A 25,580-nucleotide genomic window follows, 5' to 3' on the forward strand; every position below is an offset into this window, starting at 1 on the left:
TTTGAAAGACTAAATAAAATTGACAAACCCTTAGCCAATGTTCTCAAAATAAATAAGGAAAGACAAGACTCAAATCCAGGCAATTAAGAATGAAAAGGGAGCAATCCCAACAGACCTGCCAGAAATCCAGAATATCATCTATACCTACTTTAAGAACTTGTACAAAAATATAAAAAATGCACAAGAAATAGACCAATTCCTAGATACATATGAATTGCTAATGCTAAATAAGGAAGATAAGAGAATCCTATATAAAACAATAGCAATCAATGAAATCAAAGATGTAATTAAAGAACCTACAAACAAAGAAAATCCCAGGCCCTGATGGATTCATGGCTAAATTCTCCAAAAATTTAGAGAAAGCCTAATACCATTACTTCTCAAACTCTTTAATGAAACTGAAAGGAAAGAAATACTCCCAAATGCATTCCTGAAAGCAAGCAGTATCCTGATAGAAAAACCAGAGAAGGACCCAACTAAGAAAGAGAACTAAAGGTTGATCTCCTTAATGAATATAGAAGCAAAAATTTTCAACAAGATACTTGCAAAAACAATGCAGCAAATGATCAAGAAGATTATACACCATGACCAAATGGGGTCATTCCAGGGATGCAGGGATGGTTCAACATGAATAAATCAATAAATGTAATACACCACATTAACAGAGCCAAGGGGGGGAAAATATGATAATCTCAATAGATGAAGAAAAAGTTTTTGACATAGTCCATCACCCATTCATGATAAAACCTCTACAGAAAAATGGAATAGATCATTTTTATATCAATGTAATAAGAAACATCTATGACAACATAACAGCCAACATCATACTAAACAGAAAAATACTGAAAGCCTTCACTCTAAGATCAGGAACAAGACAAGAATGTGTTCTGATTCCACTCTTATTCAACATAGTTCTGCAAACTTTAGCCATAGCAACTAGACAAGAAGAAGAAATAACAATAGGAAAGGAAGAAATTAAACTATCATTATTCACAGATAATATGATACTCCACATAGAAGACCCCCAAATTCCATCAAAGACTTCTAGATTTAATGGGCAAATTTAGAGATGTAGCTGGATACAAAATCAACACTCAAAAATCAATAGTCTTCCTGTACACGAATAACAAACTCAGTGAGAGAGAAATTAGGAAAACAACACCTTTCACAATAGCATATGAAATACCTAGGAATCAATCTATCAAAGAAAGTAAAAGACCTCTACTTCAAAAACTACAGTACTCAGAAAAAGGAGATTGAAGAGGATATTAGAAAATTGAAAGCTGTTCCTTGCTCTTGGGGAGGAAGAACCAATATAGTGACAATGGCCATACTTCTAAAACTGTTATGCAGATTTAATGCAATTCTGATCAAAATTCCAAAAACATATCTCACAGAATTGGAAAAAAAAATCTTAAAATTTATTTGGAACCAGAAGAGACCTAGAATAGCACTGGCAATTCTGGCCAACAAAGGCAAGGCAGGGGGCATCAAAATCCCTGACTTGAAATTATACCACAAAGCTACTGTGATAAAAACAGCATGGTACTGGAAAAAGAACAAACTTGAGATGAATGGAACAGCTTAAAAGATGCAGAAACAATTCCAGTCATACTTCACCACTTTATCTTTGACAAAGGTGACAAACACATTCACTGCAATAAAGATAGCCTCTTTTTCAACAGCCATGTGGTGAAAAACTGGGTTTGCACATGCCAAAGATCAAAACTGGACCCATATCTTTCACCATTCACTAAACTAAAGTTGAAATGGATCAAAGATCTAAATATTAAAAAAGAAACATTAAATCTGCTGGAAGATAAAATAGGTAAAACTCATGAAGACATTGGTGTAGTTGAAATCTGCACAAATAAAACCCGATTGCACAGGAACTATCACAAAGAATCAACAACTGGGCTCTCATCTTATTAAAACGCTTTTATACACCAAACAAAATCACCAACAGGGTGCAAAGATAACCCACAGAGTGGAAAAACTTCTTAGCCAGTTGTCCCTCTGACAAATGACTTATATCTGTATTGACTGTACCACAGATACAATGTGTATGTTTTTACCTAGTTAGTAGCAAAAATAAAACTGAATCTCAACATAAAAAAGAATTGAAAAAACAGACCCTCCCCACAATTTAAAGACCTAATCCACAAAATGGGTATCTGAGGTGAATACATACTCCTCAGAGGAAGAAATGCAAACAGCAAATAAATACATGAAAAAAGTGTTCAATAGTACTGGTCATTTGAAAGACACAAATTAAAACAACACTAAGATTCCATCTCACCCTAGAAAGAATGGCTATTATTGAGAAATCAACCAATAACAAATGCTGGCTGGGCTGTTGGGTAAAAGGAGCCCTTCTCCACTGTTGGTGGGAGTGTAGACTGGTGCAGCCACTGTGGAAATCAGTATGGAGATTTCTCAAAAAAGTAGGACTAGAGGTTCTATTCAACCCACCTATTCCCTTTCTTGGTATCTTCCTGAAAGAATTAAAATCACCATACCACAGTGATATATGTACACCTATGTTTATAGCAGCACAGTTTATAATAGCCAAACCTTGGAAACAATCCAAGTGCCCATCAACTGGTGCATGGATAAAGATGTGATTTTTTTTATGCAATGGAGTACTACTCTGCCATAAAGAAGGATAAATTTGAGACATTTCTAAGCAAACAATGCACCATGAGACAATGCTCTTAAGTAAAATATATTTAATATGTAAATGTAAATATCATGTGGTTTCTCTGGTTTGAGAAACTGAATGTGTAAATAAGCACCAAATGCATATTTTGTGAAACAGGAAGGAAATGTTCAAATAAGGAGGGAAACAAGGGAAAGGAGAGGGGGAAAGAAGGGAAGGGAAAGAAGGGAAAAGTAAGAAAAAAGAAAAGAAGAAAATATGGAAACTAAGCTTTGGTAAATGGGAAAAGGAGTAGAGGTTGAAAGGAGGTCAGAGGAATGGGGGAAAATCAAGTTATAGCATGTACAGGTACAAATTCTCTATGATGAATGTGATGACTATGTACTACTAAAATGCACCAATAAAATCTGATTGGAAAAAATAAAGTAAAATAAAGTGACAAAGATGCCATATGTATATGTAACAAGTCCCCAGGGTGAATGTGGTGGTTACATATCTCAAACATATACTAAGAAAGAGAAATTTCTAAGAGGTCCAGAATTGCACCAAGTGAACATCAAGAACATAGTCGTCAGAGTTAGTAAGAAAAGAATTGTGAACAGGATCAACCAGTTTTCAACGGCTTACTTGACAGTGTTTTCTTTTTTTTTTAATGTGTGATGTTGTGTTTTTATTTATCAGTGACAAACAAGTTGAAAAAGAAATCAGAAAAGCCAGCAGGGCTCAAGCATGCCGACTCAGTCCAGTAACAGCAGCAAAGAGGGAGGTGGAGGCACAGCAGAGGGGACTACTAGGGTAGTGGCTGGGCCCAGTGCCACCTCCTAGAGCCCTGCTGGGCTGGTTTTTCAGCTGATATTGACTTTTCGGACTTTTTTCACTTTAAAGAGATTTAAAAAACAATAACAAAATAACAACATAGACAAAAACAAAGCAAAAACAATAAAAATGATACAGGGTTTCAAAACAAAATGATAGGAACTAACAGTGATTGTTATATTGCATATTGTTATCTTCGGTGAAGTTGCTCAGATTACCAGATGTAAGAGTGCAAGATTGATCAAACCATTAAAGAGAATAAAAAATAATTTAAAAAAAAACATTAGAAATGATACGGAGCTTTTGGCAGTGTTTTCAACGGAGTGAGATAGCAAAGTGAGTTAAGGTTTAAGCAGGCAGCTGGGATCCAGTTTTGAAATCCTAAACTAAACGTTCTGGCTTCATTTGGAAGGCCGTTTAGAGTCAAAGCTATCATTTTTTCCCAAACACAATATCCTCATAAGTCAGGATAATATTAACATCAGCTTTGTTGGGCCACATAGGAGGTAAGTAAAAGAAGCCATTACGGAAGCAAGCACAAGAACAGAGGATGTGTGAAAATGTAACTTACAAGAACAGTGATGAGCATCTCTCTGCTAAGAAGAAAAAAAATTCTTTCTCAAAAGTTCACAATGGGCAAGAAGTATCTTAAAGCAACAATTGGCAATACTAATAATTGTAATAATACGAGCAGCATAGCTAACTTTTATGAACCAGAGTGTACTATTTTGCTTTCTAAAGCATAAAAGTATGGTTCCATTGACTATGCCTTAAAAATATTATATAGTGATTATACTAATTTGGGATATAAGGAATCAAAGTTTATAAGATTTTTAAATTCTCACAAGACGTTTATCCCACTTTATTCATAAAACCTTATGCAAATGGTAAAAATGCTCTTTTCTGCTAAGTTCTATAGAGAAAGAAAGTGAATTCAGAATAATGATAATTTGCCACAGAAAATAGCAAGACAGTTATGGTAGTGGAACTAGAAATTAAACCTGTTAACCACTAGTCAAGCTTCGCTCTACAATAAATAATAAGACTAAAACTAAGCTCTACATTGAAAAGCAAGCAAATGGACACACAGGTTGGACATTAATGACCATCAGTGAAAGTCATTAGAACTACAATTTTTTTCATTTTCACAGAGCTTAATTTTCTTTACACAACATATAGTCACTTCAAAAATAGAATGTAAAATATCACTGAAACTAGTTTAATTTAGCAGTGACTTCTACAGTGGGTTTGCTAAGCTCAAATAGAACAGTCATGATGGGCAGTATGTGAATGTCAGTCAGTGATGTAAATCAGCATGGTGTTGTGACATGCTAAGCTAGCCCTCTGAGTTGAGTACAGTGAGTATGCATAGACTAAAGTAAGATGATTATAAATACAAGAAATACTCATAGAAATAACTCAGTAATACATGGCAACACATGGCATATCACATGATACAACTCCCATCCCCTCTAAAAATGAGATGCTGTAGGACTAAAAAAAAAAAAAGTAATGACTATGGATTTAAGTACAAACTCAGGAACCAGAGCAATAAAGTTTATTACTCCAATTATAACACAAAGCCATAAACTCAGTCTTTCCAAGAAGTTTCCTGAAAGCTCCACATCAACAATTAGAATTCCATGAGCTACATTTTTGTAAACCCTCATATTTATCGCTTTTACAGTTTGTTTGCTTCACTGTGGTCTTTATGCTTTGGTATAATTGATATTTTCTGACAATGAAAAATAAAATTTGGGTTACATTTATGAAAGTACTACACTTATAAATGACTGAGAGAAGAAGATACCAGCTGTTTAAACTGCAGGCAGTTTTAAATAATTTACTACACTTTTTCTAGGAGGAAACTTTACAACAAATTAACCCCCTTGCATTTTAAATAAATCATATATGCTATGCTAGAAATCATAGAGACAACAGCTTTTATGGGATTATATTTTTCAAAGTAAAAATTTTGATATCAATAAGCTAAATATAGTCTTAAATTTCAATAATAGAAGTGAGAGGCTGTATGGATGAATTGATTCAAACTCCTGACATCCAGTATTAGCAATCTTTGTAGGAATGAACACTGAAGTCCCATACTCAGACGGCGTCCCATGGACAATAGGAGGGACTTACACCAGGCCCTGAGGAAGAGGTCAGGAGAGATGTACCACAAGCATGCCGGATAACAATATGAGTCATGGTATTGAATAAATCCTCGCATGTGTACGTAGAGACCACAAATGCAGACTCTGATCATACCAGAGCCTCTGATGCCTTCTGAAGTACTTTATGAAGTCCAAGTCCCTGGACTGGTTCTAAAGCTCTACTTCATAATTCATTTCTTCAGGACTCAGGTCTGCACTATAGATGCTTAGATTCTACATAAATGTAAATTAATCCCCATCTGTAATCCCTGCCTGGTTGATATACAATGTGGGAGTTTCAATAATATTTTTAATATGCATTTGGAAGTGGCACAAATCCTAGTTTACCTGCCCATGATCCATCTTCTGCACAAAGATTATTTTATCTACAAATCGATTTTCAAAATAAAACTACTGCTCTTTGTATCACTGGACACCCACCTAAGTATGTCAGGAAGCCGGATAGCACAGGTTCTGTGGAGCTCTGCCTCACAACTGCAAAAATGAAACAAGCTGCTCTCAGATCCAGCTCTGATTTGCAAGCCTTTTCCCAGAATTTCTCTAATGTGCTCTATCCTGTAGATTCCTTTGGACTAGAATTTGAAACTTATATTTAGGTATAATGGTCCAAATGTAAAGTATAATACAAGCCTGAGAGTTTTTTTTTTTTTTTTTGAAAAAAAAAGGGATGGAATCATAGTACAGAACCTCAGGTCTTCTATTCTGTATTGTCTTTTCCAAATCAGACTTCAAGTGGCATACATAAAACACACCAAGGACATCTATAAGCAGAGGCAAGAATTTGGTGTTTTATATCAATATTTCTTTTCTCTAATTCTATACACTGACTTAATTGCTAATTTCTGGAGGCTTTCATAATCATTTGCTATGCTCATTTCTTGTGCTGCTCCAACATGGCAGAATTAGGAAGAATAACTGATCATGCTAGCCTAAAAGTAAGACTTCACTCTCACATTTGGCATCATTCAGTTTTCTGGTCAGTGACTTTGGCAGTCAGTCAACATGGTAAGTACCTTTCCTAAAGCAGGTGCTGAACCCATGCATTACAAACTCTGACTATAATATTTATGAAATGGGAGATGACTCAGAGAAAGAAGAAATTTTTAATTTTTTTGGAAATATCTTTCTATAAAGTAGTCACCTTTTATTAGCTGAGTTGACTTTATGGACAACCCCATGTATTAGCCAGTGTCAGATTCTACTATGGACCAAGAAGTGTATGTAGCCCTCTAAAATCAGAAACCATTGAAACCATTGTGTGCATTTGAAAATTTGTTTCTTTCAACAGCTATAAACAATGGTGTTATGTGCAGAGCTCTCAGAGTAGCAGTCTTAGAATGCTTTCTCAGAGAATGATCACAAATTTGTTTGATAATGACCCGGCTATTACTCACCAAGGGATGTGTTAGCCAAAGTGAGAGGGAGTAGAATATGGTGTATCTTGCAGAGCTGATAAAGGGTATGTGCATAGTGAACTTTTAAAGCCTTCAGAGGAAAAAAAAATCTTTAATTCACTCTACTCCATTTTAGTTTGACTTAGCACTAAATTCTTGTTTAGAAATTATTTTTCCCTCAGTATGAGGTGGTCAAAAAGTTAGATTTCATTTTGTTTACTAATCCAAGCAGTGTGAACTATTTCCTAGACTCTATTATCCTCCTCAGCCGCATTTTTCCATCTATCCTGTTGTGAGAATTAATAGTTATGTGCCTCAGAGCAACCTTTTACTCATTCCAGTAACTAATAGTGAAATTTTTGATATAGCAATTTATGCCTTTCATTTTGGGGAAATTTTTGGTCATCATCTCTTTATTTCCTAAAATTTGTACTTTTTACAGCTTTCTGAATAAGGCAGATATTGGACTTAGTAAACTGATGCTCCCGTTTGCTTTCCTTTCACTCTGATTACTCTCTCACTTCTACTGTACTTTCAGGAAGTTTGCCTTCATCAGTATATTCTAACACTTGTGTAAAATCTCAGATACCACATTCACTTTCCAGTAATTCATTCTTGTTATGCAATTTTTTTCATGATGCTGTGTTCTTACTATCTTTTTTTTTAACCGTGCAAAAATATCTTTTTAAAATTTTAAAGACAGGGCCCAGGATTTAGCTCAGCAGCACAAGTGCTTGCCTGGCAAGCCTGAGGTCATGAGTTTGATTCCTGGAGCCAAAAAAAAATAAAAAATAAAAAAATAAAAATTAAAGATAAAAGAACAAAAACATATTAACAGACACACACACAGACATTTACAAAATAATACATAAACAATACAAGCAATACAGAATTTCAGACAAGGTGATAGTAAATTAACAATGGTTGCTGTATTACATATTGATATCTTCAAATTGGTTACTCAGATAAACAAATACAGGCATGTATAATGGGATATTACTCAGCTGTTCTTACTATCTTAAATCTATGAAAACATTAATCATTCTTTTATGGAGTTTTCTCTTGTTCTCATTATTGTCTGTTAACTCCAAACTTTTACTGACATAATTTGAAGAAAACAATATGCAATATAACAACTATTGTTGAATTCCTACCATCTTGTTTAGTGAAGCTGTGTATCATTTCTAATGTTTCTTATTACACTTTTATTTTCTTTATTTATTTGATCTATCTTGCGTTCTTACATCTGGTAATATGAGCTACTGCATTGAAAATAAGAATATGTCATATAACAACTTCTGTTAATTCCTGTCATCTTATTTTGAAATCCTGTATCATTTTTATTGCTTTGTTTTTGTCTTCATTGTTGTCATTTTGTTATGACTTTTTTCTTTAAAATAAAAAAAATACACTTCCCAATTTCTGTTGCAGCTAATGTTCTGAGCGATGATTAGGTTCCTACAATTACATGCACATGACAAAGATTTGAGCTAGAGATGAGAAATGGATTCCATTTCTCCCAGCTGACTATTAACACAGGCTATCAGTACTGGAGTTCTGCAGAAGTTAGTTCTACTTTCTAGCTTCCTGAGTAGCCAAAAAATGGCCCAATGTTAATTTTTCCATCTGACACCTAAACGTGAGAATCATTCTAGAACTCAATTTTTAATTTCCTGATGCTCAAAGATGGTATGGCTATAACCATAGCTCCAGACCCACACTATCACCACAGAAGCAGGACCTTGCCTAACTTGCTAGTTCTATATTTTGTAAGAATGATTTAAAGATATCCTGATTAGAACCTGCTCTTTTATGCCTTCCAGTGATTCTATAAGAACATTATTCTCTGTCTTAAATCTCTTCATACTTAAAATAATACCTAGAGTGTTTTTTTTCTGGAATTCCACTCAGTCCTTTATTGAACCTTATATAGTAATACTCTAAGTAGACTTTTCTGAATGTTTCTGCATGTGAATAAGCTGATTAATTTTTAAACTCAGAGGTAATATATTTGCTTCTAAGTCTCACGCTTTTCTGTAGGAACTGAGAATTTGGTGTTTTCTTCTGATCCAAGAAAAATATCACTTCATTCATGTATATGAAATGTTTCATATACATTTCATGTATATGAAAAATATCACTTCTTTCCATCTTCCTCTCTTCCATCCCTGCACTGTTAAACTGTTAAATTCTCTTCAGTTCATACACATGCACACATACATAAACACACACACACACACACACACACTTGCACACACACAAGGAGGAGGAGGAGTACATTTCCCACTTTTATTATCATTTTACTGTTGTTTCAGTAAATGATTATTCTAAACTTTAAAAAGTATGATAAACTTAGGTCATCAGCCTGCTGGATGAAATTAGAAGTTTCTATTGTTCCTAATTATTCATTTAAGTATCTTTTTGCTAAGGCTGTATTATGATGGCATTAGGCTCCTTATCTCAGAGTGATAGAGAAAGATAACAGTTCTAAAAACTGAAATGAAGATATCTTGTGTTTTTCTAAGTATCTGAAGTTCCTGAGGTTTTCCTGGTCTCCATTTTCTTTACACCTGAGTAGAAGAAAGAAGAAATTCTGTTCTTTATTTTTGCTTTGTGCTTCACAGCTCCAAGAGATAGGCCCAATGAAACTACAGTTATTGACTTAGCTAGCCATCCTAGAATCCCTAGAAACTCCTGACTCATTTTCTGGAAACAACATTCCTTTCCAAATAAGGAAAGCAAGAATCGAGCTCACTAAGGAATAAAATATTAGAGAATCTCACCATTTTTAAAATTTTTATGCATTTGAAGATTACTAACATTTTTAGTTATTATGATTATTGATTTGTCTATTCTAAAAGTCTTGTTAATAGGAAAGTTCTGAAAAAGGTAGAATATTCCCATGTGTACACTGAAAATTACATTGCAGAGAGCCACAGAAGCATTTCTGTGATACCCCAGTTCATTTCTTTCTTCACCCCACCATATCTAAATACTGAACACAATGAGTGCTTACTACAGACCCCATGGCCTGCATGCCTGATACCTGGAGACAGGACACATCCTGCCGTGTTCCCATTTGAGTGCAAAACAGATGCTTCCTAAATTCCTTCAATTTTGAGATGCTGAATAACTAAAGATGATTCTACATTATTTCCTTTTCTGGACATTGCCAATTTTTACATTTAACACCTAAGATCTTTGTTTTCAGTAAATGCCAAGAAATTTAAAATTTAAAACACTTGGAAATTTTACACATAAACAAACAGAACTTTAAAAAGATGACAGGTGAGAGATTGGAATGAATGTAAACAGTATATGTCATAAAGATGTGCTAAGAGTAAGAATATGTAACATCAAAAATGTAAGAGATGGAGGGAGGGAATTTGGTGGGAAGAGGAAGGAGAATTAAAAAATAAACAAGCTGTGTTTTACACATGTACCTACACATGGAGATAAATGTAAATGTCAAATATTGCAACCACGTCCTAAAAAGTTTTTTTAAAGGTTTAAAAAGGATGGGAATATAGCTCAGTGAGAAGGTCCCAGGTTCAGATCCAGTACCATAAAAAAAGAGTTCAATCCTTTTTTTCATTTACCATCAGCAATGTTTTATAGCAAATATTCCTTGCAAATTCTCCTAAAATGACGCTTCCTAGAAGTGCTAATTTTTGCAGAGGGGAACTACAGTAAGGTAGTGAATAAGAATAAAATAGGAGACAATCTATACATAAATACTGTAAATCTGATCTCTTACCTTGTAGCATTTTTCCTCCCCCACAGAGTTGAGGTATGGACAAATTAATTAATTGCCCTGGGTAAGTAATTCAAATTATCTTGCTCCAAATTTGCTTGTGGAAAAGGAAAGATTTTGCTATAATTTAATTTATTTCAATGATTATTTATAGTTCTAAGAGTGAAGCTTGAGAATTTATATACTACTTAGATTATAGAGGGTCATATGAAGCAATATAATCAAACACGTTAGTTTTAGACTTGCAAATGTGAAGCACTCTCCAGATCTTCAGGGAAAACAATATTGTGTTTACCATTATCACAAAAACTGATTACAGAGCAATTTTGGTTTAGTGATGGGTGACATGGGAATTTCTGCACTTTAATCAGCACCATGAAAGGACTCGTGAGCACAGAGGCGCTGTCAGATTTTACAAAGCAGCAACACAAAAGAACAGTGAAATAAACTGGCTGCTAAAAGATTAGCAACCAATTAAGACTGGATTATATTCTCTAGATTTAAAATGAGCTCATACTCTTATTGAATATTAAAATGTATTTATATAATACAATTCACGATGTTTTGTTGAAGGCAGACTGTTTTAGGGGATTTATTTAATATGATCACACAAAATAGAAATAATCTAATATAGTAAAATATAAATTTTTTCTATTAAAAGATAGTATGCATAAATGGGAAAAAAGTAGAAATATAAAATGATATAGGAGTTTCATTATACATAAACCTAAAATGAAATCTTTAAAGGAGAAATAAATTCCTAAGGCAATTATTAGGAATTCCTACTAATTCCCATTATTTTCCAAAATTAGTAAATATGATTTTCTCTCCAAGGCCCAGTGCTGACTATCAGATATAGAATGATGTGGTCTTCCCCTGTCAATGAGCTCTTTAAAGATATCCATACCTTGTATATTTTCTTTCCATTCCCACGCCATGGTCCGCATGCATGACCGACCATACCTCGCACCCAGAACAACACTGTCACCTCTTCCTCGTCATTTCAACTCTATTCTCTACTCCAGCCTCTGTGGAGTTACACTCCCAAGGAACTTTTCCTCGTGTCATACTTCCAAGCTCAAAAACCTCAGCGGCTGTCTAACAGCACAGAGATCCTTTGTTATGTAAGCAGAAAACACATTCTCAGCCTCACCGAATATGAGAAGTACAATAAATACTTGAGTCAACATTCTACTTTGGAATAATTTTAGATTTACAAAAGAGTTTCCACGGTGGCACAGTGAGCTCGCTAACACGCTGTACTCAATTTGCCCTCCTGTCGACATTCTATAGAACACATTTGTCAAAACTGAAGAAGTACCTGCAGCACAAGACCATTAGCTAAATTATTGACTGCAGATTTTTCTGCTTTTCCACTAGGGTCCTTTGGCTGTTTCAGCACTTAGTACAAAATATTTAAATTATCGAGACCTAGTCAGTTTTCATAATTCATGAAAAAATGGGATGAAATCGTGTATGTGACTTACAAAGAGTCATAAGCTAATTGGTTGTAGAACAGGAATGTGAAATTCATATTCTCTTATTTGGTAATTTTTTTTATTTAGCCAGTAGCAGTTCTTAATATTTTCTGAATCATGGACGCTCTTTTGAAATCTGATGAGCACATGTGAGTATGTGTAGAAAAATGCTTCGGGACTCTCATAAACACACTAACTCCAAGGCTGTCTTTAGTGTTACACTATCCCCCGCTGACCTCGATATTACTTTAACCATGCTCTGCATTGGATTTCTAAATCAGATTTTACTTGAATTTACAAGTCTCGGTCTTTTCAGCGAACAAGCAGATATCTACAAACAAATCAGTAATGATTCTTTAAGAGCTGGGGATGTAGCTCAGTGGTACAGCATTTATCTGGCATGCAGGAGACCCTTGGGTTCAGTCCCCAGAGCAAGAACAATGGAGAGAGAAGAGGAAAGGAGAGAAGAGAGGAGAGGAGAGAGGAGAGGAGAGGAGAGGAGAGGAGAGGAGAGGAGAGAGAAAGGAAGGGGAGGGGAAGGAGGAGAGGAAGGAAGGGGAGGGGAGGGGAGGGGAGGGGGGAGAGGAAGATCCTATATACTGTGCTAATTATAAAGTAAGTGTGGTGCATCAGACCACCTGAAATAATAGCATTTTTTAATGATGAAAGAAAAAATTTTATGTAAAAATTATAGAAAGAACTCACAATATAGAAAGAACTATTGGCATGAATACCAGATTAGTGTCTTTAAACTCTGAATTCTAGAACTAGGTAATAAATCTTTAATAATTTGTTGTCATGGGAAGAAGCACCAGATCTTTTCTCCATACTAGTTAGAAATAGGTACTTAAAAAGACATTTACTACTATATTTTACTTCTAACCTTCTATATTCAGTTTTGAGCCTAAGATTTATGCCAAAAAATCAACTAAACCATAAAAATGTCTAAATTGCCAGACTTGATCTTTCATTATATGCCTATGAAATAATAACAATAATTAACCATTATTACATGCTTATATTTTTCTCGATTCTTTTTTTTTTAATTTTAAAAATAAAAGGAGGAAAACATTAACAGACAGACAACCTTTTACAAAATAGCAAAAGAACAGTACAGACAATACAGAGTTACAAACAAAGTGGTAGGAAATTAACAATTCTTGTTGTATTACATATGGATATCTTCAAAATGGTTTCTCATGAAAACAGATAGAGACATGCAATACTGATCAATCAAGGACTCATTCACAGTTTCTTTCAGTAAAGAAATAGAAGACAGTAGAACAACTATGTTAACTATCCTGTATATACATACATACAAAATTTCTCCTTCTTTCCCTTCTCTTTTCCCACATCCCAGTTGCCCTTTACCCTTGAGTGTTTTCCTATCATTTCACAATGTCTATCATAGCTCTGAGTTTAAATTAACTCTTTCAGGTTTTACACTAGTGAGACAATGTGGTGCTTGCACATGCAGGTCTGATTTATATAGGTAAATGGTCACAACTAGCATTGATTCTTAGAAGCACTTTAAACAATGAGACTTTTGGAAGTGCACTACCTTTAGAATATATCTTTACTATAAGATAACTGCAAAGTATATTTTGAGCCTCAAAGACTTCACTATATGAGTCTTAAATTTGTGGGTAAATACATGGAATGATTGAGGTAGAACACTCTAATGTTGAAAAAAGATGGGCCAGATTTATTTTTAAAATGCATTAGAAGGGGTTTGGTTCTGAACTCGCAAAACCACATTTTCTGGCAAAAAATACTACTTAATATAGCAGGAATACAAAGGCAAAAGAGCAAAAGGAAGATGTCTAAATTAACAGAATATCTCATTCAATTTTGTTTTATGTGATTTTTATTGGCACATTTAAAAGGATAGTATTAATGTGTTGCTCTCTGTAATTGGAAAAGTTGAAATACAATTCTTGAGGCAGAGCTCTAGATATCCTTCTGGGGAAACTATTTAGTCATTTATCTTGACTGGTTATATTTCTTTTGTAAGATATAGTGCTTACTGTTTTGGTGCTTCTGTAGTGAAAAGGGTAAACTGATCAATGAAGTTATTTAAAAGATTTACAGGAAACCTACATTTCAACCCAAATACTTTTATTTTCCTTAATTATCAAGTCACTGGTGTAGAGAAGTATTTCTATTTGACAAAAAAGGGGTAGTACTAGTTAACTAGTACTAGTTAACCTGGACAGGAATATTCTGAAGACTTTTTTTAGTATCTTTTCAAGCACTATGTGTTCATTTGCAAAAGAGTTAATATTTATAACGTTGCATCTTATTCTTTCATAAAAACTACATGGTCAAAGTGACAGAAATGGATTTTCTAGTGAGTGTGTTTGACTAATATTAGTGACTATTAAATATGCAAATAAAAATATGCTCAAGTCATTTCATCCTTCTTCAATTATTCCGGGTACCTTTCCATGTACAGAAAAATGTATAAATTCTAATTAGGAAGCCTTTATCCCCGGTGATGTGCTCTGCACACCAGGGCTGTGCTCATTCAAAAGGCTGGTGCCTCACAGAAACAAAAGCGGTTTTCCACTTCACTCAGAACCCTCCACTGAACTTCGTTCCAACAGATCGATTCATGTTTCATCCAGGGATACAGATACTAACATAATTAAAAACAGAGAGGCTGCAAATAAATATTTGAGAGATGCGATACTTCTCTTTTACTATGGTGCCTACGAGAGGAACCCCAGAATAGCACAGATGAACTCTGGGGTATTTACCTCTATGTGGGTAGGAAAAGAATGGACTCTCCCTCACCTTGATTTCAGTTTGCTCCCTATTGCTGTCTTTACTGTTCTCTTGCAGAGGAAAGCCTCCTACCAAAGTGTAAACTATTGGGGTTCTTATTGCCATTTATTTGTCATAGTTATTAATTAACTTAATGAGATACTTTAACCATAGACAAAGACTCGGGCTTGAAAGTAGGGAGGAATGGATTTGACATGAAAAAGCAACTTTGGTCATTAGAGAAATGCAAATTAAAATAACACTAAGATCCTATCTTACGTCACTAAGAATGGATATTATCAGAAACTCACAAAATGACAAATTCTGGTGAGGTTGAGGGGTAAAAGCAAGCCTTCTGTATTGCTGGCAGGAATGTAAACTATTACAGAAATCAGCATGGTGATTCCTCAAAAACCTAAAACTAGAAATTCCATTTAAACCTGCTATCCCTCTCTTGGGTATCTTCTCCGTTATGACCTTGAGATCATCATGCTAAGCATTGCATAGTTTCTCCTATATAAGAAACACAAAGTTTAAATAATTTAAAGAGCAAAATAACAGATAATAGGGAAGTAGCCTTTTTGCAGATGGGAAGGGGATCTAGGGATGAAGGATGACAGAAGGAAGAAGTTGAAAAGAATTCAAATATATCACCTACAATGAATGTGTTCATTATGTATTGCAAACCTGTACTGATAAATTTTCTTAAAATAAGTTCTAGTTTCTTTTCAGTTGAGAAATGAAGATAATACCGATGCCTACCCCACAGGCTAGCTGTGAGGGTTAAATGAGATAATGTGAATAAACTGCTGAGAGAGAATAAGTAATCCTATGAACCTCCATTGTGATTATGATGAGATTTTGGAGCTAAAAGTTATTTTAGTGACCATTTAGGTCAGAGGGTCGAACCTATAACACGTGTGCCACAGTGGGCCGTTTGTATCACTGAAAGCTCTAAAAGGTTCTCCATCACTGATCTAGGGCATTAATACTGCAACCAAGATTAGATGAGCTGTCTGAATCCTAGAATAGAAATTTATGTACTATTTCAATTTCTAACACAAGAATCTGGTCTGTGGACTTCCACGTCTGGTGCTACTGGTCTGAGGATAGGAACAGAACAGAGGATGCAGAAACAATCTCAGGCCAATTCGGTCATCTGATATTTGGTAAAAGAGGCCAAAAACATAGGTGAAAGGGCTGGAGATTTAGCTCAGCGGCACAGCGCCTGCCTGGCAAGCACAAGGTCGTGAGTTCGATTCCTGGCACCAGGAAAAAAAAAAAAAAAGAAAAAAAAACATACATGAGAGAAGATAGCCTCTTTAATAAATGGTGCTGGGAAGATAAGCCAGTTTTCACTATCCACAAGTGAAAGATTAAATCTAGACAGATACATTTCATTGCGTGCTAAACTAAAATCAAAATGTATCAAAGATTTAAATATTAAAACTGAAGCACTTAACTTGCTGGCAGGTAAAACTCTTGAAAATATAGATATAGACAAGGATTCTGAACAGAACCCCAAATGCACAAGAGATAACATCAAGAATCAACAAATAGGACCATATCAAATTAAAAAGCTCCTGCACAGCAAAGGAAACAACCAACAGAGAAAAAAGTCAACCTCCAGAATGGGAAAACCTTTTTCCAGCCTCTCCTTAGACAAAGGACTAATATCTAGAATATGTAAAGAACTCAAAAAAAGTTAGATCCCCCAAAACAAAAGACTCAAGTTAAAAATGGGCAACTAAAATGAATAGATACTTCTAAGAAACAGAAATACAAATGGCCAATATATACATGAAAAAATATTCACTATCTTTACCTATTAGAGAAATGTAAAATAAAATAACACTGAGCTTCTATATTACTCCAGAAAGAATGGCCATCTTTAGGAAATCAAATAGCAAAGGCTGGCAAGGCTTCAGAGTGAAAGGAACTCTTCTACATTGTTGGTGGGAATGTAAACTAGTACAACCACTGTGGAAATCAGTTTGGAGATTCCTCAAAAAACTAAAACTAGAAATTCCACTCAACCTAGTTATTATCCTTCCAAGTATCTTCCTAAAAGAGTTAAAGACATATTACAGTGATACCTGCACTCTCATGCTTGTCGGAGTACAAACCACAATGACTAAATCTTGGAAGTGACCTGCATGAACGGATGAACCAATAAAACATATGTATACACAATGGAATACGCCTATTCTGCCATGAATCAGGATAAAACGAGTCACTTGTAGGAAAAATGGATGCACCTTGAGGCCATAATGTTCAGTGAAATATATTGAGCCCATACATTTAAATATTTCATAGTTTCTCTTATATGAGAAATCCAAAACGTAAATAATTATAGAGCAAAATAAAAGATAGCAGGAAACAGGGAGATAGGTCTTTGGCAAAAGGGAAGGGGATCAAGAGATGGAGGGAGAGGTGAGGAATGTAATCACCATGTCCTGCAAACGTGTACTAATTTAAAAAATCTATTAAAATTTCCCAAGCCCTCAGCTGCTTTACAGATTACATAGGAGTAGCTGTGTCTAATGGCAGGTTCTCCATACAAGGAAAGCAGTCGTCTTTAAAATTTCACATTTTTCAGAACTGTTTATTTCCTCCTACAGCCAAAGATTCTACCACTTCTTAAATACAGAAACATAATTCAGTCTTGTCACAGTTGTCCCTCTTCAGGAATCTGTATCTTTAGTTTTAATAAAAATCCTTTTGAAATCAAATATTCACTTTGGAAAAGTCCTTTTGTTCCTCAGATTTTGCTTGCATAACTGATATGTTAAATACATAAAGTTCTCAAGGACAGGAGTAAAAGTAGGATTGGGGCTGTTGCTAGGTGGGTCTTTGCCTTAAAATTTTCCTCTGTTGTAGGCAGAATAATCATGTACACCCCACCTCCACCTCCACATCCTCGTTCTTAAAACCTGCAAGCATGTTAGGTTATGTGACAGAGGAATGAAGGCAGCTCATCAATGGACTTTAAGAAGATTGTCCTAAATTATACAGCAGGCCCATGAAATCCTCAGAAGTGGGACAGGGGATAAGAAAAGTCAGAAAAAAAGAGATGCGGTGATGGAAGAGAAGTCAGAGAGACACTGTAACTGGCTTTGATGATGGAGAAGTGCAACCAAGAACCAAGCGGGGAGAGTGATCTGTAGGATGTACAAAAGACAAGAAAACACATGGTCTCCTAGGTCTTCTGGAAAAGGATGCCGTCCTGATGATATCTTGAGTTTACATGAGGGTGACCCAGGTCAGTCAGACTTCTACTGATTTGAAAAGCGATGAATTTGTGTTGTTGAAGCCAACAGTAAGTAATCAACTAATTAGGAGGAAATGATATTCATTTCTCTATATAGATATCTATATCTATACATATAAATAGATACAATTATTTGAAATAACTATCTATCTGTACTTAGCTTAAGGATTTTCCCAAGAAAATAACTGGGTTTTATCACAAGCCATAAGTGAGATGCTCATTAATGATATGTTTTTGTTAGTAAAAACTTATAGGAATAAACTGATCACTAGTTCAGTGGTGAGACATAGCTCAAATTGCTTTTGGCCAAGTTACTGGATTCATTCATTCCTTAGGATTTCCAGAGGAGGTCTTTAATTAATAAACACACATTATTCAACATAGCTAAGTTTATAAAATATGAAAATGAAGTGCCAGAATATGATCGTGTCTTTCTTCAAGGAATGTAAAGGATGAAGCAATAAATGAATGCATACTATGTTCCCAGTCATAAGAGATTATAAACATCAGCCAGGAGTGGTGACATACACCTATAATCCCAGCACAAAGAAGGCTGAGGCAGGAGTATGGCTGTGAGTTCTAGGACAGCCTGGGCTCCATAGTAAGTTCAAGGCCAGTCTGAATCACATCTTGAAACCCTGTTTTTAAAAAAGAACCCACAAAAGATTATAAACATCACATTAAATCAAAACAATAATCTTCTGAAATAGATACTCATTTTAAAGATGAGGAAACTTGGTCCAAAGAAATTAAGTAGCAGCACTAAGGTTTATTTTGTTTTGTTTTTTGCAGTACTAAGGATGGAAGCCAAAACCTGTGTATATCATCCAAGTGCTCTATCTTAAGCTACATCCCTGCTTGAGACGCTAAGTTTTAAAGACAGGATTCCAATCTAAGCATCTAACTCTGAGCATGCTCACTTAATCACTGCCCTATTCTCTTTCTCATATGAAAAGGTCCTTAAGTAGCAGGGTAAGAACGCAGCTTAGTTTTAGTAGAAAAAGAGTCTTTCATAGTAGATGTAAACAGAGATTCTAAAAAATCTGAGTTGATAAATTGTAAAATGAGAAAAGTAAAAATGCTTAAAAGTTAAGGAAAACTTCATACCAAAGTAATTAGTCTTTCCACACTTTTAGTTTGCACATGGCAAGGAAAAACAATTAACTCTGCTCAGGCAAATCATTCAATTATTCACGCCACTTCAGACGCTGCAGAAGCCATATCTTTGATGTAAGCTACTATTTCAGTTTCCCGCGTCAGCAGCATGATGTCAGGAACAACGTGTATAAAATGTGCACTCTTTTTAAATAAGGATGGCCAGGAACACAAGAGAAAATATAACTTTCACTGGAGAAAAGTGAAAACATCAAACACAGAAAGTTCATGGCAAAAAAATCATTTTTTTTTCTGGTTGGGAGAAAAACTAGTAGTACATTGTTTTAGGTGGAGAGGCGTGGTCCTTGGGCATTACTTCATGGATGCAGATGACCCCCACATTTGAAGTTTAAAAAAATTACAACTATCAAATCAAAATTATGGTCCTGATTTATTCGTAGGTCCACAATTTTCAAGTGAACAGCATGTATTCATTTCAACTCTATTAACTTTTAAGAAGGGTAATAATTATACCAGATGAAATGGTAAAATAATCTAATATAAAATGACAGATAATTAGGAACATACTTCTAAGACTTAGAGTAGAAAATAAACCTCAGTGTTTATCAAGAGAGAAACAAATAAAAATTAAAATACGGTATAATCATACACTGGAATATTATAGAGATTAAATGATGAGCCAGAGCAATATGTTTCATCCTGAATATATCCTAAAAAATATGGAATTTTGTTTAAAACATACCAAAGTTAGAGAAAGATTGTATAGTAAAATACCACTTAACAAATTAAAACATGCAAAATAAAATTCTATGGCTTGTGAATACATGAGTAAAAAATTAATATATGAAACACTGGTTTTGGAAGAGCACCAAATTCATTTGGATGTTTGTCACACCAAAAGGCAGGGACATTTCCAAGTAAATGCTCCGTCCATTGTTTTTCATTGCCTTTCCATCTCCCCATCTCTTGATCACCTTCCTTTATTTGTACATGTTTGCAATATCTAATGCTGGCATTACTTGCATTGATTCACTTTTATTAAAAAAGAGCTGAAGCAAAAATAGCAAACAAAGTGGTTTCTCATGGAAACAAATACAAACATGCAATATTGATCAATCAAGGACACATTAATAACCACTTTGAAGATATCAGTATGTAATAAACAAGCATTGTTAATTTCCTACCACTTTGTTTGTAACTCTGTATTGTCTGTACTGTTCTTTTGCTATTTTATAAAAGGTTGTCTGTCTGTTAATGTTTTCCTCCTTTTATTTTTTAAAATATAAATAAATAAATAAATAAAAATAGTAAACAGTGGAGACCCTTTCAGCTTTCAGTATTTATGACTGTTATAGAAGTATTTATTCATCAATTATTTGAATATTTCAAGAAAAGTGTACTCAGAATAAACTATTCAGAAAATTATTTCAGTTTATCATAATATCAAAAAATGAATTCACTATTTAAAAGTTTAGGATGGTCATATACATTACTAAAATAAATATAAAAATCCTTTCAAAAGATTTCAAGATCACCAGGTATACTGGATGTTCTACAGGATTTAATTCAAGGGTGAAGACTGGAGGTTTCAAACTCCCGCGAGTCTGATACTCGGTTTTATTTCACAAGTCCCTACTCGTGCAAGGAATGAGCAATTTTGTCCCTTAGAAAATTCTCCTGCAAGTTCAATGCTGACATTTCACTTTGAGCCCCCCAGGAGAAGTATGCTATATCTTTGTAGGTTTATATATTGCCTGCACAGTGTGGAGTTAACAGAAGTGCCCATGGCTGAACGGGATAGACTAAGAAGAAAACAAGAATAGGTACTTAGGCACATCAGATGCAGAAGATGAAAACCCTGAACACTGGGATCACACCCTTGAAATTTTGAATTTAACTGTCTAGAGAATCACCAGGAGCCACACTGCTTTTCCTTCAATGGCACACCGGGTTAAAATGCAAATCAAGACGTGGAATCCAACCACGGTGCTGACACATCAGAGCCACACTGAAATAACTAACGGTTGGGACCTCAGGTTCTCGGTAACAGCTGTGCATTCTGTCAGCAAAATAAGAATACCTGCTCTCAATCACTGGACTTCTTGTCTCCTCCACCTGCCAACTATTCTCCTTTCTACAGCCTTAGTAATCTTTTAATGCACAAATCTGATCAAGCTCTCTTCTGTGTGAAAGTTCTCATCATTCTCCATTGCTCCTAGAGTTAGGTAGAACTCCCTTAACATGACATACCTGTTCCTGCAGGGCTGGCTTCCATTCATTTCTCCATCTTCCTTTTAGTCCACTTGTCTTCTTACTCTAATACTATAACTCAGGGTCTCTGGTTCCCATTAGTAGTCTATTTATAATGAATTGTTCACTCAGGTACCTCTAAAATACTGTGAAACCTAGTCTGATGTTCTCTACAAGGACAGAGATCACAACTATGCTATGCATTGTTAGAACCTTAAATGCCCACTACAGTGTTTGCAATATAATAAGGAGCTGATGAAGAAATCTTTGCTAAAAGAAGGGAAACATAAGGGAAGAGGAAATAAAATGGTTCATTTGAAAATGGACTGAATGTAGAAATATATTTACAAGGTGTCATTAAGAATTACATTATTGGGATCATGAAAATATCTCTTAGAAATGATCCACATGGCAGTGCAACGTGTCTATCTATGGCTCTACCTGGTCTTTTTGACAGGGGTTTATAGGACAATCACAGAACAAAATGCTTCCATGTTTAGAGTTGTTTATTCTTCAGACCTTATTAATCACTAAGGATCACCACAAACTCAATTAATGTGGAAAATACTATGAAATCTCCAAATCAGCACCTGAGTACAGACCTTGGGTAGCTGGTCCCACCTAAAGACAGCCAGCCACAGTTATGATGTCTAAGTTCAGGCTGTGAACTCCTCACACACTTGTTCGATCCTTTACATATCAGTTTTTAATGGCACACACTAAGCTACTCAACCACTGAAAATAAATACTAATACCATGATGTGATCACAGTAAGAGGATATGGGTGAAGTCGCTGATTTTTAGTAAATTACTCTCATCTACAGTTTAGAGGAGAAGGTGCCAGAATGATTGATTTTCTTGGAGAAGTTTCCAAAATTCAATTTGATGTGCCAATTATGGATACCTGGAATTGTGGTAGGAAAACTGGTAAGAGTTGAAAAGGAGAAAACTCTCTTATCAACATCCTAGAAATAGTATGTAGTTCTTAAGTGAAGGTGGTTCCCTGGGAGCTTGGGCCAGAAGTTCTGTCAGGACCTATAAATCTCTTGGGATCCTTAAATTGGCAAAAAGTGTGTATTTTTTCCCAAAACAGTGATAGGAAAGTATTCATTACCTCAATAGCTTAGAGCTTTAAAAATATATTTTCAATCTCAACTTTCTCTCAATCTCAGTTCCCTTCCCTTCTGTTCCTCAGGAATCTGGATGTACATATCTTTCATCTAAAAGATCTTAAATTCTCTTTCATTGCATATGGTATCAAAAGCATCACAATATCACCATTTTATTTATTATTATAATCAAATTTTACTATTTTTATTTTCAGGGTTTTCCTGCAATCACTTTAATAAAAATAAGCCATTGTTACTTCTACTTAACAGTATTTCAATATGATTTATAAGTCATCAGAAACGTGGTACCAATCAAATAGCTTCCATACCACTGCCCCCTATAAAGCTGTATGAAAAAATTTTCATATAGCTCTCTGCTATTTATTCTAAATAAGACTGTCTTGTTGAACATTTATTTATTAATTAATTAAATATCTGTAGAAGGTTTATAGAATGTTAAGCATTTTTGTCTAAGTCCTTGGGATATAATGATGAGTGAAACCAGACAGTTTCTGTCTACACAGAGTTTAATATCGAGGGAGGGGAGATGACATCCACCAGACACAAAATGAGGATGAGTTTAAGAGGCAAATATGTGAGGCACTGTTAAAAAGAACTTTAAAATGAACAGAGTTTGAAATTTTACATTAAATTTCTTATTTATATTAATTAATCAAAAGAATAAAAACGGAGATACTACCTTGTCTATCTTATTCCTTTGATTTTTATAAGCGATGAGGAATATTTTGAAATATTGGACTTACAGAATAAAGCAGACCCCTAGCACCTCTTGTCCTGTATTTTAAACAGATATACCAGAGAAGGACAGAGGCTGTGGGAAAAAGCAAACTTATATTTACCTCTCAGTCAAATCAGGTTTTCCTCGCACTCTCTCAAGGTGCAGAAAAAAGTTTGTGTCACAAGTACTATCCTTCAGACGAGGCAGATTTACTCATATCCTGGAGAATGACAGGATCAAGGCAGAGAACAGACTCTCACAAATGACAGGGGATCAGCTCGAGTCAGTGCCAAAGACATGAGGGAAGAGGTCAGAGCGCACTTACTGGTAGGTGGTCGGACTGACGTTGATGCGCCGAGGGTGGCTTCCCGATTCGAATTTGCTTGCCAGAGTGACATTATTTCCAAAGAGGCAGTATCGGGGCATTCTCACCCCAACAACACCCGCCAGCACGGAGCCCGAGTGAATGCCTATCCGCATCTAAAAGAAGGAGAAGGAAAAGGATGAAAAAGGAAAAGAAGATATATTTGTTTCCATTTGGTATGCAATTATTGTAATGGGAAATACAGCTAATTATTAAATAATTATAACTCCCAAAAAACAGAAGCTGAGTCTAGGGTCATTGTGTGAGCCTATGCAGTGCTCAATCAACATAATTATGAAATTAATGAACAGGTTAATTATATGGAAAATTCACTGCATGAATCTGTTTCTGTTACAAATTCAATCAGCTTTCATTTTTACATAATATCCATTAATAGATGAAAATATACATTGCTCCACAGTCTCCCTCCAGTTACACTTATAGAAAGCCCTACTGTCTCCCTTCATGGCATTAAACACAATTGTGAATTAATATTTACATTCCTATATAGGTTACCTAGTTATTAGATTTTCCCACGATAAAAGGCTGTAACATGTCTATTTTCCTACTGCTGAATGTTCTGCATTTAGAATAACATCTAAAGCAAACCAGGCACTGAATATTAGCTAATGAAAGTAGCATAAATTGCCTGAATTCCACAACATATTATTAAAATGGAATTACAGAGAATTCAACCCCAGAGTCAGCCAAGCATGGACTGAAATGATGAATGGTAAATTAACCACTGTTAATTTATCCTGTTTACTCTCTGAGAATCGGATAAAAATGAGTCTGTCCCACGCCATGAAGGTGCCCTCAAAATGCCATTGATATACACTCAAATGGGATCAGTACGAAGTTTTATTGACACAGTCTACACCAAAAGTATGAAGGTAGAGAGACAAAAGCAGGAGATGCTACCCGAAGTTCTGAGGCAAAGCAGGCAGAACATCTAACTCCTAGATACACACAGAGGGAAAACTGTCACCCCTGCACTACCATGTCCTCCTCGCCCCTAGCTGTGCTGACAAAGGGCTGCTCTAAATCAGTGGCGGCGAACCTATGGCAAACTTATGTCATTGGTGTTATTGGGTTTTTCCTTTAAGAGAAAAGATCTTAATGTACTAGTTGGTTTTTTCTAAACTAAAACCTCAATATTCAGATTTAATTGCAGCGCTGGCACTTTACAATGAATAAATGGGTTTGGGGTTGCAGTTTGGGCACACGTTTCTAAAAGGTTCGCCATCACTGCCTTAGGTCAACCCATGCTATAGGACTGGAGACTTCTCCTAATGCCAGTGTCTAGTAAGACAGGTTGAAATGAGTGTTATTGAACCACAGCTCCCAATATCTTCAGTGACTTTTTAAATACTAGAAAATTTATTTGGAAAGTTGATATAGTTGGAAGACTTAAGATACAGTACCAAAGAAAAAAATGGTGTATTTATCCTATCAGATATCAAGTTTAGTATAAATATATTTAATTAATGTATGAATATCACTACAGAGAGAAATATACTAATGAAATAGTCCACAAAGTCTCCCACACAAAGAGCATGGGAGGTCCTAAATAGGTGCTAGATATGTGAAATCCATAAGTTAGCATTTCACACTATGAGAGAAAGATGGCCTTTCTCTTGAATGTTCTTGATTAACTCTGTCTTTATGTGAAAACAAATTCCAAGTAAAC

At 35.1% G+C, this 25,580-nt stretch overlaps 1 protein-coding gene across 1 annotated transcript in view; it reads right to left on the minus strand.

The window, feature by feature from the left end:
- Gucy1a2 (guanylate cyclase 1, soluble, alpha 2) overlaps window positions 1–25,580 on the minus strand; it is a 262,305-nt gene that overhangs the window by 13,658 nt on the left and 223,067 nt on the right. The window contains exon 7 of the mRNA XM_005378617.1: window positions 23,852–24,006. Coding sequence (XP_005378674.1) covers window positions 23,852–24,006 — 155 coding nt within the window. The remainder of the gene's footprint in view (window positions 1–23,851; window positions 24,007–25,580) is intronic.

The sequence above is a fragment of the Chinchilla lanigera genome, unplaced genomic scaffold (genome assembly GCF_000276665.1).
Source record: "Chinchilla lanigera isolate Chin_1 unplaced genomic scaffold, ChiLan1.0 scaffold00011, whole genome shotgun sequence".
In the NCBI taxonomy this organism is placed as follows: domain Eukaryota; kingdom Metazoa; phylum Chordata; class Mammalia; order Rodentia; family Chinchillidae; genus Chinchilla; species Chinchilla lanigera.